The sequence below is a fragment of the Cydia amplana genome, chromosome 2 (genome assembly GCF_948474715.1).
Source record: "Cydia amplana chromosome 2, ilCydAmpl1.1, whole genome shotgun sequence".
NCBI classification, from domain to species: domain Eukaryota; kingdom Metazoa; phylum Arthropoda; class Insecta; order Lepidoptera; family Tortricidae; genus Cydia; species Cydia amplana.
In genome coordinates this window covers 21,822,846-21,837,593 of record NC_086070.1, presented here as the reverse complement: position 1 = coordinate 21,837,593, position 14,748 = coordinate 21,822,846, and the positions used below count along the sequence as shown (strand labels likewise).

At 36.2% G+C, this 14,748-nt stretch overlaps 4 protein-coding genes across 6 annotated transcripts in view; 1 reads left to right on the top strand and 3 right to left on the bottom strand.

Moving 5' to 3' along the window:
* Positions 1–1,438: 1,438 nt before the first annotated feature.
* LOC134662210 (uncharacterized) lies at positions 1,439–2,882 on the top strand. The gene is made up of 3 exons (XM_063518478.1): positions 1,439–1,666; positions 2,104–2,186; positions 2,717–2,882. The coding sequence occupies exons 1-3, from the start codon at positions 1,637–1,639 to the stop codon at positions 2,832–2,834; spliced, it is 231 nt and encodes a 76-aa protein (XP_063374548.1). The 5' UTR covers positions 1,439–1,636; the 3' UTR covers positions 2,835–2,882.
* Positions 2,883–6,202: 3,320 nt separating this feature from the next.
* Positions 6,203–7,095, bottom strand: LOC134662209 (U6 snRNA-associated Sm-like protein LSm6). The gene is made up of 2 exons (XM_063518477.1): positions 6,914–7,095; positions 6,203–6,403 (listed from the first exon to the last, which is right to left on the bottom strand). Exons 1-2 carry the CDS (start codon positions 7,002–7,004, stop codon positions 6,255–6,257), a joined length of 240 nt encoding a protein of 79 aa, XP_063374547.1. The 5' UTR covers positions 7,005–7,095; the 3' UTR covers positions 6,203–6,254.
* Positions 7,096–7,912: 817 nt separating this feature from the next.
* On the bottom strand, positions 7,913–9,369 carry LOC134660147 (GATA zinc finger domain-containing protein 1). Its single transcript, XM_063515868.1, has 3 exons — positions 8,858–9,369; positions 8,391–8,577; positions 7,913–8,106 (listed from the first exon to the last, which is right to left on the bottom strand). The coding sequence occupies exons 1-3, from the start codon at positions 9,263–9,265 to the stop codon at positions 7,949–7,951; spliced, it is 753 nt and encodes a 250-aa protein (XP_063371938.1). The 5' UTR covers positions 9,266–9,369; the 3' UTR covers positions 7,913–7,948.
* Positions 9,370–12,546: 3,177 nt separating this feature from the next.
* The window catches only part of LOC134662207 (protein Wnt-2), a 35,021-nt gene continuing 32,819 nt past the window's right edge, over positions 12,547–14,748 (bottom strand). For 2 of the 3 annotated variants that reach the window (XM_063518476.1, XM_063518474.1), the window contains exons 6-8: positions 13,562–13,743; positions 12,987–13,129; positions 12,547–12,754 (exon numbers count right to left, since the gene is read on the bottom strand). In XM_063518476.1, the coding sequence (XP_063374546.1) occupies positions 12,603–12,754; positions 12,987–13,129; positions 13,562–13,743 (477 nt within the window). In that variant the 3' untranslated portion in view covers positions 12,547–12,602. The remainder of the gene's footprint in view (positions 12,755–12,986; positions 13,130–13,561; positions 13,744–14,748) is intronic. The other variant, XM_063518475.1, reaches the window with a different exon arrangement.

The window sequence follows — 14,748 nt, the reverse complement described above, 5'->3', positions numbered from 1 at the left end:
TAAAAAATATATATTAAAATTAAATAAAAAATACATGTAGTATGTTGATGTCCACATCAAAATAATAATATATTACTCATTAATTTCATACAGATACAGTGCAATTTGTTTTTATAAGATTAGATCGAAATTGTTTGTAGTTTTAGTAGTTACTGCTAAAGTTATATTGCATTTCTATAAATATTGTTAATTAATTGTAAGTACTAAACGATGTTATTATTTAGACAAAAATATATCACGTTAATTTTGCAATAATAGTTCTTAATTTTTCCGATAAATAGTTACATTTGTTTTATATAGAAGTATTCACTTTATAAATCGAGTATGAAGATGTATAACATGTTATATTGTAGATAAAAATCATCTAGTCAGTTAGGCATTCTACCTATCCAATTACTTTGTCCAATGTGCAGTACGTCTCACTCTCTTATTAGGCAAAATGTGAGACGCAAATACACATTGGACCTAGAAATTGGACAGATGGAGTACCATCCTTAGGTACTACTATAGTGTAGTTTTTTATGTAGTATTTTAGATACACCTTAGTGTAAAATTTTAATTGATAGCAATAGATTTTACATATTTGTTAGTTTTCCAAAATGTGATAAATGATAAATAAATAAAAATTAAAATAACTTTTTTTTTACTTTTTATGACCCACCTATAAGGCTGAAAATAATATCATACAAATCTCATTTGAGCAGGGCAAGAGACGGTAATGTTTTGAAATTTAACAGGTTCCAAAATCAACATCTAAATTATAAAATAAAAAGTGTAATGCAATAAGGCCAATAAGTTACCATTTAACGAATATTTTCATAATATTACATATCAATTCAGTTCAATTATTTATTTAAGTCAAATCCAAAGAAAAATATTATAAAGGTAATGGATGCTACAAATACCTATACAACAAAATATACAACATTGTAAAGTTATGTCATAAGTCATAATTGGTTTACGCTACTGTACATACAATACAAACGCTACGATTAAGAGCAACAGAGAGAACTGACAATGTGACATGAGCACGAGCAGGACAACAAACATTACGGTACCGCATACTTTCACTTTATTCGGTGATCTACAAAGTTTTGTTTGCGCTTCGAAATGTCGCTTCTGTCGATGGTTCGAGTACAGTTGGTATGGAGCGATATTTAGTTCCGTTTTGGTCACAAGCATGTATAAGATTGTCAAGCTACAGCATTTGGACGTTTTTGTTTATTTTTTTTTAATCAATTAAATTCTATAGTGATATTGATATCAATATTCATTTATAAAAAACAGACTTTGGTTAAATTAAACAAAAGTTAGTTCTGTAATTATAAAATAGGAATAAAATATTAAAGGTTTGTTTTAACTTATTTTTATTTAATTTTGGTGCCATGTTTAACTGACCCATTTATGTTGTAATACTAGCTTAACTATTCAAATTATCGTAAATGTGACAGGTTTACTAAGTAGGTGACTGTACCATCATTAAAATTCTAGAATCGCCTTTCCACCTCTCCTCAGTTTTGTAACCGCTACGCAGAGTAACGCACGTATGCGGCTGTATACGCAGTGCCGTGGTCACAATATTTTTCGAAAAACCTTGACAACTGTTTTGGCGCGTGTTCAATAATATTAAAAAGTTATGGAGTGTCTAAGGATTGTATTATTTACGGTAAGTGTTTAGTCGTATTACCTATTAGTTGGTGCCTACTCATTATGCAATCGGCATAAGTGTGTTATAAAGTTATTTTTTGGGTCAGAGGATGTAATCCTTGAAGGTTATTGATAGATTTCTAATCACAATATCACAAGAATGCAAGGAGAAGTTTATTCGTGTGCACAACAATATTTACAAATTGTTTTACCACGTATATTTTCTAAATATGCGTTAATCTAAAGTACTGATAATAACGGTGTTGACACGGTTCTTTTATATATTTTGATATGTTTAATCAATTTAATCACAAACTTTCTCTTTCCGGTGCTTTTGATATTACTGCCATCTGTTTTTTTGTATTTGAAAATCACAAGTTCTGCTACTCAACAACAGATGGCAGTACTACTGATTATTTTAACTGCAATTGAATGCTGTATATTATTTTTCTGTAGCTCGTCCTAGTCCTCAGCCTGTTCATCTCGGCAGATTCTACAGTTCCCCAGCCAAGGGCACCAAACTTCCAGTATTTTGAGAGGTTAGTAACAAATTAATAGTACAGTCATTTGCAATAAATGTTACTCTTCGAAGGCCCCAAAAATATGTGACACCCTCTTATAGCTCTAGAAATAAGATCCTGTCAGATATTTTGGCGGCCTTCGTTGTGTAACATATTATTGCAGGTGACTGTACCTATATAAAGTCTATTTTTTTATTCGGTAGACTGAAATGACAGTTCATAGTATGAACATAAAATGTCATTTCATACTATGAAATGTCATTTTAGTCTACCGAATAAAAAAATAGACTTTAGAGCACACTACGGCGCGAGCACTCGCTAGTCATGTAAGTATTTAAAGTCGCAATTGATGTGATTTTTTTCATCAGGTGTCTGCTTCGCATTAGGGTTTTGCCAACATATTTAATTGAGTGCCAAAATCTATCCATTGAAATAAAAATCCAATTTAATTGTAAAGAAAACTGTAAGCACTGTGCTACTGCTTTGTTTGACACTTTTAATTAAGTATGGAATTAAGTATGACTTAACTACTCGGTATTTTGTTCCAGGCCAAAATACCGATATCCGTACTACGACGAAAACGGACGAGGAAAGCTTCTCTACGGCTACGGAGGCCCGGAGCTGTACCAGTACAAGTCCTATTCGCCCTTGGAAGGAATCCATTAACACCCAAACATACTCTTAAGTAGTTAATTATATCATTAAATATCATCTCAGACTGCAAAGGGATTATAAGAAATATATAGTTGGTCAAACCAAATTGTCAGTTAATAAGAACAAAAAAATCTATAAGTAGGTACTCATCCTTTTCTTTTGGGTTCTAGTACTAGTGTAAGACAAAGATATTATAATTCTCTCTATGTTTGAAATGAGACAGTTCTTTGACAAACTATAGATACCTCTTTTGTATGTAGGTACGTGAATGATTACGTGATCATGTATTGTATAAATGGCTAGTAATATAAGGATATAAGGAAACATGGTGTAGTTATTACCTCATTGTTAGCACTTCTTGACCGTAACCCACTGTTGTATGGATCTACGTGTTGTCTTGGACTGAATAAAGGTATTAAGGTACAGTTGGCACGATATTGCATACTTATTTATTTTTTGGGTCAAACGGGTTTTTCGGTAACGCGGTATTAGCTAACTCGCGGAATAAGCTAGTCTATAGATACACAGATACTAAACCAAACAAAAAGGCAAGTCTATGGTTTTTACGCATCGTCACAGAATAAATAATAGTACCTACTAGGTACAGAAGACTCACTCTCTAACAAAACGCGTCTGTTACGATCAGCACAGATATGGCCGCTAGGTGGCGACAGCGCCACGCGCGGCTTATGGCTTTCCCCAAAATTGGGGTGCAACGGATGTACTTTTAGCTACCTGTAGCAAAGCGACGAAATTGCGGAGTGAGCCACACCTGGCATCGTATTGTTTCAAGTAAGTATCTATCATTAATCACAACACACAACACAATACCCCTACGTGCCTCTAGCGGTTATTGTTAGGCCTAAAACAATGGAACTCTACCAACTCATGGACAATTGTAGTGGGTAGGTACCTACTCCATTTTAGGTTTACCTTCACACAGTTATATAATAGTTAATTAATTAATTATTATATTTTTTTAATAGAGTACCTACTACGAAGGCAGAAAATTCATATAAGTTTCAATCTAAGAGAGGCCTCCGACCTGTACGTTGAATGAAACGCCTGTATTTTTATACGAGCAATTTTTTCATCCATCCATCCATTATTGCATGTTGTTGGTTCATCAATTATATACGTAAAGTAAAAACAGCTGAACAGACTTGCGTATCTACAGATAGCTTTTACAACCTGGACATGGGATACTTAGGGAGTAGAATAAAATAAATAAACTCAGTAGGTACCTACGGGAGTGACTAGACTACAAAGTTACAAACAGGGGGGATATTTATCTATGTATAACTCCACCAATACATAACGATTTTTAAATTTATATGCGGCCAAATTCGTCGACGGGACGGGGGCTAGTATTTTTGTATGATTTAATAATATATCCCTACTTCGTATTGTTCCCCTTGAAACTCGTCCTCGCTCAGTTAGTAGACATCAGCATTATTTTGATGCCTAACAACTGAATAAAGATAGTCCATCACAGCACAACACAAAGTGGCCCTACCGTGCGATGCTTACCGTCTCAGGGCCATAGATTTTGTTTAGCGCTTTTGGCCTTCGCTCAATTATCCTTATCTCAAGAAAATACGGGACTAAGATCTCGCTAAAGTGACGCCATCTATAATAATGATGAATCGCGGCTTTATACAGATTACCAATAACATTTGTCTTTGAGAAAATCAAGCACTATATTAAAATTTGTCACATTAAGAATTCAGGAAATAATAAAAAACCAAGATAGCCTTTTCTTTTATGTAAATACTACACCTATAATCAACCTATTAACTACGATGCCCTAGAAACATTTTAAATATAGATTGGCAAGCCAATTCTGTCAGTAGAAAAAGGCGGCAAATAGGCGCCAAAGGTTGTCCTTTCGTAGAAAATTTGAATTTCGCGCCTTTTTCTACTAACAAAGTGGTTTTGCCAGAGTGTATTATTATCTACTGGCAGGGACTTATAGGAACAGTCAAAAGTTCAAAATAAACAAAGCGAACTGTACGTACACATCAGTTAGCCTTGGCATCTGTTAGCGTTTAAATAAGTCTATTTACTGTCTTGCGGAATATCTCACTCGTAATCTAACATCAATGGGAACCAGTCACAAAAATGATAAAATCCCTAATATTTCTGTCTTTCCTTGTGGTGTGTGAGAGTCAGTTCTCTAGTTTTTGGGCGCCCCTATTCGACCGGAGTATTTTGAACTACAGAGTGGATGTGAGTTTTGATCCTAACGCGGGAAGAAGAGAAAGGGATGAGTATGTGAAGAATTATGGTGTGCGTGGTGAGAAACTTATAGCGGATTTGGGGAATGGTAGAGGGCCTAGCGGTGATAGTGATAGGGTAAGTAGTAAAATACGCTTATGTTCATCGCTCACTAATGAACCAAGCTTGGGCTGGTAAATGATAAATGAAATGCCATTATAATCATTAAAATAACCACAAAAGCGGATTATGCTGGTCACTTTTTCTTTAGGCCTAAGCCCCGAGATACACTTGAAAGTTTTACTTACGTAACGTATCTCTCTCTCTCTCATTCTGTAGTATAGCTGTGTCCCTACTTACGTAAGTAAAACTTACAAGTGTATCTTGGGCCTAAGATACACTTGTAAGTGTAAGATGAATATCATTATCTCATTCTAACAAATAGCTTTGTCCTTACTTACATAAGTAAATCTTACAAGTTGTATTTCTTAGGCCTAAGGCTCAGGTTAGAATTTTAAACTTACAATAATAGAGGGAATTTTACTCGATACGGGAGGGATATTGTCAATGCTCTTAAGTACAATACAGTAAAATAAATACATTTTGCTTTGTTTCAGGTATATGATGATGTAAAATTCTACTATACTTACGGAAGAAATGATGTAGACTATTAAATTATACAAAGAAATAATGTTTTTTATTGGACACTAAACACTACATCAGAACTAAAGTAATAGATAACTATTACTTTAGAATCAATGGACAATGTTGCATTTTAGACACACATCAGTGTTCCATCTTTGGAACTATTGGGACTATAAAGTTAAAAGCTAAATTAGCATAGTTGTAGTGATTAGGTTGTTGAAGATTGAGTTTTTATATTTATTCTGAGCAAAGCTCGGTCTCCCCTTGGAGGATACAACTAAACGGAGTAGCCATTAACAGGCTTTCCCCTCTGTCGAAAATAGGCGGCCAACGGTCATACACAATGTATGGACTGACGTTTATCTGACATGGCTATTTTTACGTTACGCATACATTTGACGTTCCCCTCCCCCGCAAAAATCGGCAGACTGTTTTGTACAGAAAATTACAGACATGGCGTCTCCGTTTGATTATATCCTCCAAGGGTCTCCCAGATAATTGAAGTAATAAAAAGTAACTTTATAAGAAATATTTTATTGTATCCTTACACCCTAATTAACCAAACCATGACTATATCCTTCGCTTCTGAGTGCTGATATACAGGACATTGTTTCCTCGGATAAAGGCATCACCATACTTGTTCTTTAGCTGACCGTTGACATACTCTTCTGTTTGTTCTAGGGCTATGTTCATGTAGCCGTCTAGACAGGCTAGGACACCTGGAATTGTAATAGTGCTAATTAAACCCTACTGATGTTTGATTACTAACTAACCTCCTACCTACATGTATTTTTAAATGTAGTTATACCAATTTATTTTCAATAACAAATAATATGAGTTTTTTTTTTATTGAACTACATATATACCACATAAATTACTTCTATGTCCTTTGTGAAAGGCAAAAGTAGGCACAAAGGTTAAGACAGGTAACCTCAAATATATTTTAATAATTTTAGACATATCTCTTTGTTTAGGTCACTAACTGGTACTGTACTAGTATAATATAAATTTTATTTAAATATTCAGTTCATAAAAAGGGTAACACGACTAATGACTTTTCTGAGGTAAAAGTTGTAAAAAATTGCCGGTTTTCAAAGTATAAAAAGTGCATTTAGATGGGAATGAAAAAAATATTTTTAACTAATAATGTTGGCAAAACATTACGGTTCATAAATTTTCTACTTATAACACGCTATTATTAAATTAATGAATGAATAACAATGTCTTACCTCGGTAATCAACACCGCTGTTCAGTTTAACGACCACAGGTCGCCCGTGGATTTGTTGGATGAAAGACGAAAGTGCTTCTTTGCGACTCATGTTGAATTGATAAAATAAGTTAATTTATGCGTTGTATTGATAGATTTTTCGATTTTTACACAATTTCGCAGTATGATGCCGCGAATGTTTTTAGGAATCAACTCGACAGTGACAGTGAGTGATAGACAGATAAGATAACATCAAATTTGTTCATTTGCGTTTAGTTCACATGAAAAATTGTTTTTGATCGTCTTTTCTTCTTGGTTTTACATTACGGTAAAAAAGTATTATAGTTGGTCAAACCAATTTGTCAGTAAAAAAAACTATGCTCATCCTTTTCTTTTGGGTGCTAGTACTAGAGTAAGACAAAGATAGTATGATTTTCTCTGTCTATGGTTGAAATGAGACAGTCCTTTGACAAACTATATTTTTACGCCTTTCCAATATCCCACTCAAATCACTGAACTATAGCTGGTCAACCAAATCTTGTCAGTAAAAAAAGGCGCGAAATTCAAATTTTCTATGGGACGTTATCCCTTCGCGCCTACATTTTTCTAATTTGCCGCCTTTTTCTACTGTCAAGATCTGCTTGACCAAGTATATTTTTTATGTCGGTCATGTATAAATACTTGCGATCGCTATAAAATAAAACGCCAAGCAAAACACACACAAGGCGTTTGGCATTGGCACACCGGATGCGATTCGCACGTCGCTCCGATGTGCGAGCGGGATGTCGCTACTCGCATATTACACACAATAATACACGCATATTACATAGCGTTGTGTTGTTAATTGCAGTAAAAGAGCCCGCAATTAGCGAACTTCGGTGTTCGCGTTAGACCCTCAGACATAAGCATTGCCATATTTGCCCAGGCATATGTATGATACATCTATTCCCTTTGTATGCCAAACGAAAACTATTTTAATTAATTAGGTGGAAATAATAATCATGTAATAAAACTAATGTTGCTAAGAAAAAAACTTTAATTATAATCTATGTCCTTTTATCTAGGCTCAAGTGACGTCCAAATGTATCCAGAGTAGTTGTTGACCTCATTGTCGGTCAGAGGATATGGGCTGTTACTAGCCTTGTAGTAGTCCGAAGGAGCGTGCATCACAAACTCCATTACATCTAGCTTCCTTGCCAGTTCTTCTTCTGGACCTGAAAAAAATGTAGGTTATTCAAAAAGCCCCCTCCACACTCGTGCGCCAATCCACGCACATAGTCTGAAGGGGGCTTGAGGTATGTATTGTACTGTAGTGAGAGACTAGGCTTTTACAAATCTTAGCTCCATACTTTTTTACCTCTATGTAAAGTTTGTTTTATTTGCCTCACTTTAAAATGCAAGAGAGAAATAAAGGTCTTTTTAAAGGGTTTTTAAGCTCAGTCAATTATTAAAGATGTTGCAAATATGACAGCAAGATAAAGTTAATACAATGTCTTACCAATAATATAAGTAGCAGGGTCAAACCCACTCTCCGGAGGCGGACTAGCTTTAGTCGGCAACAGCCATGTGACAACGGCACTCTTCTCACAATACTGGTCAGTCATGAAACCTCGGATCTGAGCGTAGTAGGTGCCTCCGTCAATGTCGATCATTGAGACTATGTCGCCCACTTGCATGTAGTTGCCCTGTAAAGAATTATAGAGATAATGTTAATTGTTTTTGTAATGCTGTGTTATTATGGTCAAAAATATTTTAATAAAATACCTAGTGCAAACAAATTATCTATAATTATTTAAAAAAAGTGATTTTTAATTTAAATACAATTCTTTGCAATCTAAATTATCTAGAGCTATTGTGACACATCGCATCTAAGTTATAGATCACATCCAAGGTTAAATGTAAACTAGTACTCGATGTGTACTCGATAAAGCGAATATGTTTAAAGGCAGAATCCACAAACTTTACCTTATAAAATACTGAATCACTGGTCACAACAGTGGCTGTGGCTGTCGGCGCCTTCAAAGGCTGCCTCTTGAAGATGCTTCTGCGGCCTCTTCCGCGAGGCGCTGTGGATTTAGGAGCCACTGACGCGGGGGTTTTTGGCTTATATCGAGTCGCTCTTGTACTCTTCCTAGTACCTTTCCCAGTCGCTTTTGCGGGTGTAGTCTCACCCTCAGTCTTTTCATTTTTAGTTTCTGGTTCGTCTTTATCCTCGCGTTTAACTTCCACTTCAAATTTGAACGTAAAAGGTGGGCTTCCTTCTTTAGTAGCAGTGTTTGAGAGGTGACATTCGTTGCAGATTTGACCGTTTTCCGCACTCCGCCAGAGGAGAGAATCGTTTGCGCCGCACTGAACACAAGTTGGTTTCGGCATATTTATTAAATCTTCTTCAATAAATTGCTGATAGGAACGATAAATCGTATTTATTCATAGTGCGATACGGTACGCGAAACAAGACGCCACACCACAACAGTAGTTTTCCGTTCCACGCAGCTTTATTCCGATTTCACGTTGGAATAAACGCGCCCATTTTATACAATACCTAAAACTGCAAGCATGAAGATAAAGCTATCAATTATGATTGAACATAAGGTAATGCTTTGAATTTGATAAAATTAATTTCAGTTGATCAGGTGTTATGTTTTGTGCTGTTTGTCTTTATTTTAGCGTAGAACGAATTATCTTTTAACTGTCAGATTAGCTTTTAATACTGCCCTCTGTTGTCGAGTAGTAAAAGTATATTTTAGTGACATCTATTGAGAATACGAGCAATGTACATTCCCAAAGTTACGAATAGATGTCGCTAATAGTAAATTAGTCATTTCACGTTAAATTCAATTACAATTTATTTACAAAAACATGACTTTCAAAAATTCGCTTATTTCGAACATTTCTTAAAAATACTGAATTAACCATTTTATTATTAATGTTTAAAATTATTATCATATTTCATAATTTGTGGTCCCCTTTAGTTTAATAATTTTAATCGTATGTAACCAAAACGCGACTGAACCATGAATCAACAAGCAACAAATTGCTGTAAACGTTGGTAATTTTGAGCGTGTGAATTTGCATGAAACGCTCGTTGGGCGCTATCAAACGGCATGTTTGGTTGAAACAGGCTTTATAGCTGCCAAATTGTCAACATCGATTCATTTTGTAAGCTTACGGACTGGCAATGGCAATAAATTGAAGCATAGTTAAACTAATAATAAAAGCGTTGTTCTTAAATATCCCAGTAAAACCCAAAACTTGGCAGTGTTCGTCGTTCCATTTCGGATAGGTACAGGCTGCCCTGCCCCAATGACCATGGTATGGATATGGAGGAATGTCTAATTTATATCTACCTATATTTAATTGTTTTCTTTTAAGTTAATATAATTTTAGAACCACATGCCATATTTAAGGGCGGAACGCCGCTTAATACTGTTTAGGTATATTTTCTACCTCAACATATCGTACATAGGTATTACCTTTTTTACAAAGTTACCTGCGAGTTTTCGCATCGTTATCCAGATAAGTTAGGTAAGTACCTATAACATGCTATAACGAAACTCAAACTAAGCCAATTAAAACTTTAAAAATCCATACAAGTGTCATTTGTAAAGATCGAATACGCTTTGACGGGAACTTTTAACGAGTGAAATCCGCTGAGAGCTTACATTCAGTGGAAAGGATTGAATTTCTTCGACATTTAGTAACTTTAGTGAGAAAAGTTTAAGCTACTTACGTATTTTTCAGCGTCGCTGAGCTTTTACTCTATATTTAGATTTTGCGAATTTAATATTTTGAAAGGTAGTATATAGGTACCTACCTAGGTATACATATATTGACGCGATGTTACTGTTCTGTTCTGTGTGTTCCGTTGACAGTTAGGTAGGTACATCTTTTTTTTTACGTCAATCAAAAATATTAATTTTCTGAACTTTCTGTTATGTATTTTTTTATAGGTGCCTAGGTATGGTGGCAAAATCGAACTATTCATCGGTTACATTAAACTATTCGATTATGCATTAGGTAGACCATCATCATCACTTTATCATCGTCTTTTTTCTGATCAAGACTCTACCCTCTACCTACGGTTATCTAGGCTCAGGCCTCCTATCTCTCACTAGGCCCCCCGGTATTCGCTAGGTGCACGACTGGTGCTGCCCTCATTTTGGCAGACTTTCTACGTTAAATCTTATGGAGTAAAATTAGTTCAAGCGGCTGCCGCTAGTACTAATGTCAGACATTCCATAAGATTACCTGTATTTGTGACGATCAGCGCCACTTCCCCCTCCACCGACTGCGCACCTTGCCAATAGTGCCCCTTTTTAGGCACCTTTAGCTCACAGTAAAGGTAAAGCCATTGTTATTACCAAACTATGAATCAACTGGGATAACCTCCGGAATATTATTTAAAATAAAAATACATTTTAAATGTGTCAAACTTTTATTCAAAAAAATCGCAATGTTAAGTGAATAAGTTAGCTTAATCTACGTGGAATGTTTAAGACGAGTTAAGTACTTATTTAATTTAAGAAACACTTAAAAATACTATTTTAAAGCCGTTGAGTCTTACTTTAAATGCATGAAAAATGGTTGTAAGGATGAAAACGTGTAGGTACATGTGAAATTTATTTACATACATTATTACAGCCAGCATCAGAAGTAGCTAGATGGACGATGTATTTCATGTATTCTAAACGATTTACACACGCGTGTATTAAAGGTGCATCAACACTGCATTAAACTTTTGTGGAGCAACACTGTCTAACACGGTAACATTAGGTAACTTACCTTGTTATATAGGTTCTGATGCAGAGTGTTATTCCATAGTTGCTTCACAAAAGCGAAGTGGCGGTGTGCACCTTTAGTTTAGCTATATCAGGTGAACTTTTCTGTCTCCACGAGCCCAAGCCAAAAAGTTCACGTTACTCTCTTAGCAATAAAGTTGCAATGATTTTTCGTTACTTAGCCCGCTTAGTTACTCCTCTTGCTGACTGTACTCATTCGACATTTGTATCGTAATTTACTATTCCACATGATAATGTAGACATTACATTAAGGTATGTACAAATGCTTATTCAACACCGTAGGACCGTAGCTAAAGCGCTTGTTCTTGAGGTTATTTTAGTAAATTGTGTTTAACCATCGGTGGGGTGAATTTCAGAATAAGATGGCAGTAGTAAGCATAGATAGGTAAGTAATTAAGTACCTTATGACAGGTACTAATGAAAGACGAATTCTTTGTCGTTACACTCTTTGTCAGAGTGGTGGAATAGACGAATACGTGACAAAAAATAGTGGATAAAAGGCTCTGTCGTCAGAGAATCGACTTTTGACTTTGACTTTGAATTTGAATTGTAAACAATCGCTTTAAAACCAGGTCGCTGGACTTATATAGCTGATTGATTATGATTAGATAATACATAGATAGGTACAAAACATAAAACACATTCAGGTATTGTACAATGAGATAATAGTGCAATACCTACACAATCAATTATTTCCGTTATATTTTATTTTCATACAGTCAAAAAGCATAATTGGAATCGAAGGCAGAACGGATGCTTGAAGCCTCAGCCCAACTTTCACGGTTAGGTACCTATTTACATGCGTCATAGCGCGGACGACGTAGTTATTTTCGTGTGTAGCCAACACGACAACAGCAATGGATTCAACGGCAGTACTGTTAGTCGTCTCAGTTGGTTGGACGGTTTACTGGTTATTTACACACATGCGTCTCAGTACGGACGACGCAAGTCTCACAACTGACGCGACAGCACCAGTGGAAGCGACAGCGGCACTGCGTAGCCTTCACCGCCCGTACGGTGTTGTAGCCCCGGCCGCAGCAGAGCGTCTCACAGCCATCTTCACCTGCAATTAAAAAACCCTGAACTTATCCTTCCTTTCCTTATTACCTCCTTTTAGTTATTGCAACATGTCTTGAACTTTGTATGAATTAATAGGTTTCACCAGTAAAATTTGAATTCGTTTCCTGCGTCCAATTAAGCAGATGCTACGTTATGTATTGACTGACTTACATTATAAGATGACATCATCGAGTAGGGCCCTTGATTCTTAGACCATGGATAGACTTGTGTATTACCTCTAGAGGTTCTGTTGCACTCTCTTCCGTGTGTGCCAAGGGAGCCCGAGACTGCGTCAGGTTCGCAGTATGACGGAGATGGCTCCAGGTACACGAGTTCTGACTTGCGTGGCTGCCGGCCCACCGCCATCGTTTGCTTTGATCTGGACATTAAACAACAATTATTGAATACTGGTGATCAAGTTAAATAGGTACTCTCATCTGCCATGTTTGCATTCACAATAGCGAACAAACATAACAAACCAGCTTCTTTGACAAATAAGTAGGTATTACCTAACCTAAAGTGTCATTCTATGGAACTTGCTAACTATGTAAACAAACCGCCATATTAAAACTGTCAAAAAATATGAATTTACTAGTGACTTTTGTTTACATAGTTAGCAAGTTCTATAGAATGACAGTTTATCTACTATTACTTGATCTATGCTTAAGCGGTTTTGTTATATTAGTGATAAAACTGCCTGATATGATTTGCTTTTCTTTCTTTGAAGGTTCACTGTAGACTAATTTGGTCCTTCTGCAGTCTCTTTGCAGACATGTCTCTGTAATATTGTAGATGTAATCTCTCAAGTTACCTGCGTATGACCAGATGGGACTGCGGTGGCTGAGGTGCGACCAGCTTGGCCTTTCTGTACTTGTCTCGGAGAGCGGTGGCCACGGCCTTGTACTGGGGTAGGGCTCTCCAGCAGGTCCTCATGGCGCAGGACCCAGAAACGCCGTGACACTTGCACTCGCGGCGGACCAGGTCTTTCACCATCTAAGGAAAAAAAAACTTACTTATATATTTGATTGCCAAATAAGTAAAGGCAGTTTTCGGTATTTCGTAGTAGATCCATCTAACAGTTCGAAATGAGCGCTGGTGGCCTAGCGGTAAGAGCGTGCGACTTGCAATCCGGAGGTCGCTGGTTCAAACCCCGGCTCGTACCAATGAGTTTTTCGAAACTTATGTATCATTTGATATTTACCAGTCGCTTTTCGGTCAAGGAAAACATCGTGAGGAAACCGGACTAATCCCAATAAGGCCTAGTTTCCCTTCTGGGTTGGATGGTCAGATGGCAGTCGCTTTCGTACAAACTAGTGACCACGCCAATTCCTGGGATTAGTTGCCATGCGGACCCCAGGCTCCCATGAGCCGCGGCAAAATGCCGGGACAACGCGAGGAAGTTGAATATGACAGGAACATCCGATGGAATGCAGTAGAAAAAGGCAGTGTGCAAGAATATGAACTTTGGCTCATTAAGCAATGGTCTTAGTTATTAATGTTATTATATAATTTTTACCTGAGTAACATATTCCGTGAATTAGTATAGTCAAGCTATTAATCAAAATCTTGCGTTATTTCTCTACAAATATACCTAGGTACATAGAAAATCTTAGAATTCTTCATAATATACAGTTAGAATGCCACATAAACATTTATACATGCAAATGTTTCTTCGCATTAGTAGAAACGGATACTAATATGGCTTAACTGGTTCTAATAGATACTTAGCACTAGACCACCACGACTGACACCTAGACTTTAAGCTCAAAAGACCTAAAACCACTATAATTTTCAAAGAATCTCCGAGTATATTTATTCCATTCGACTTTCAACTTTAACTCAATAAAAATTAAGTGTGTAATGCAAGAATTTTAATTTCAGGTAGCTCATTTGTAATTAAGACTTTATTTTAAAGTAGTTAAAGTCGAGAATATAATGGAATGAAAAGATACATCAAGAGTGATTTCCAAGAAATGATACTATATGTTTTGAATCCAG

Bases quoted from the DNA above. Each gene is read 5' to 3' on its own strand.
- LOC134662210 (XM_063518478.1), top strand. From the start codon at position 1,637: ATGGAGTGTCTAAGGATTGTATTATTTACG. The intron at 1,667-2,103 runs GTAAGTGTTTAG...ATTTTTCTGTAG, and splicing joins TAAGGATTGTATTATTTACG to CTCGTCCTAGTCCTCAGCCT. The intron at 2,187-2,716 runs GTTAGTAACAAA...ATTTTGTTCCAG, and splicing joins AACTTCCAGTATTTTGAGAG to GCCAAAATACCGATATCCGT.
- LOC134660147 (XM_063515868.1), bottom strand. From the start codon at position 9,265: ATGCCGAAACCAACTTGTGTTCAGTGCGGCGCAAACGATTCTCTCCTC. The intron at 8,578-8,857 runs GTAAAGTTTGTG...AATTCTTTACAG, and splicing joins GTGATTCAGTATTTTATAAG to GGCAACTACATGCAAGTGGG. The intron at 8,107-8,390 runs GTAAGACATTGT...CATTTTTTTCAG, and splicing joins CCCTGCTACTTATATTATTG to GTCCAGAAGAAGAACTGGCA.
- LOC134662209 (XM_063518477.1), bottom strand. From the start codon at position 7,004: ATGAGTCGCAAAGAAGCACTTTCGTCTTTCATCCAACAAATCCACGGG. The intron at 6,404-6,913 runs GTAAGACATTGT...TTACAATTCCAG, and splicing joins CAGCGGTGTTGATTACCGAG to GTGTCCTAGCCTGTCTAGAC.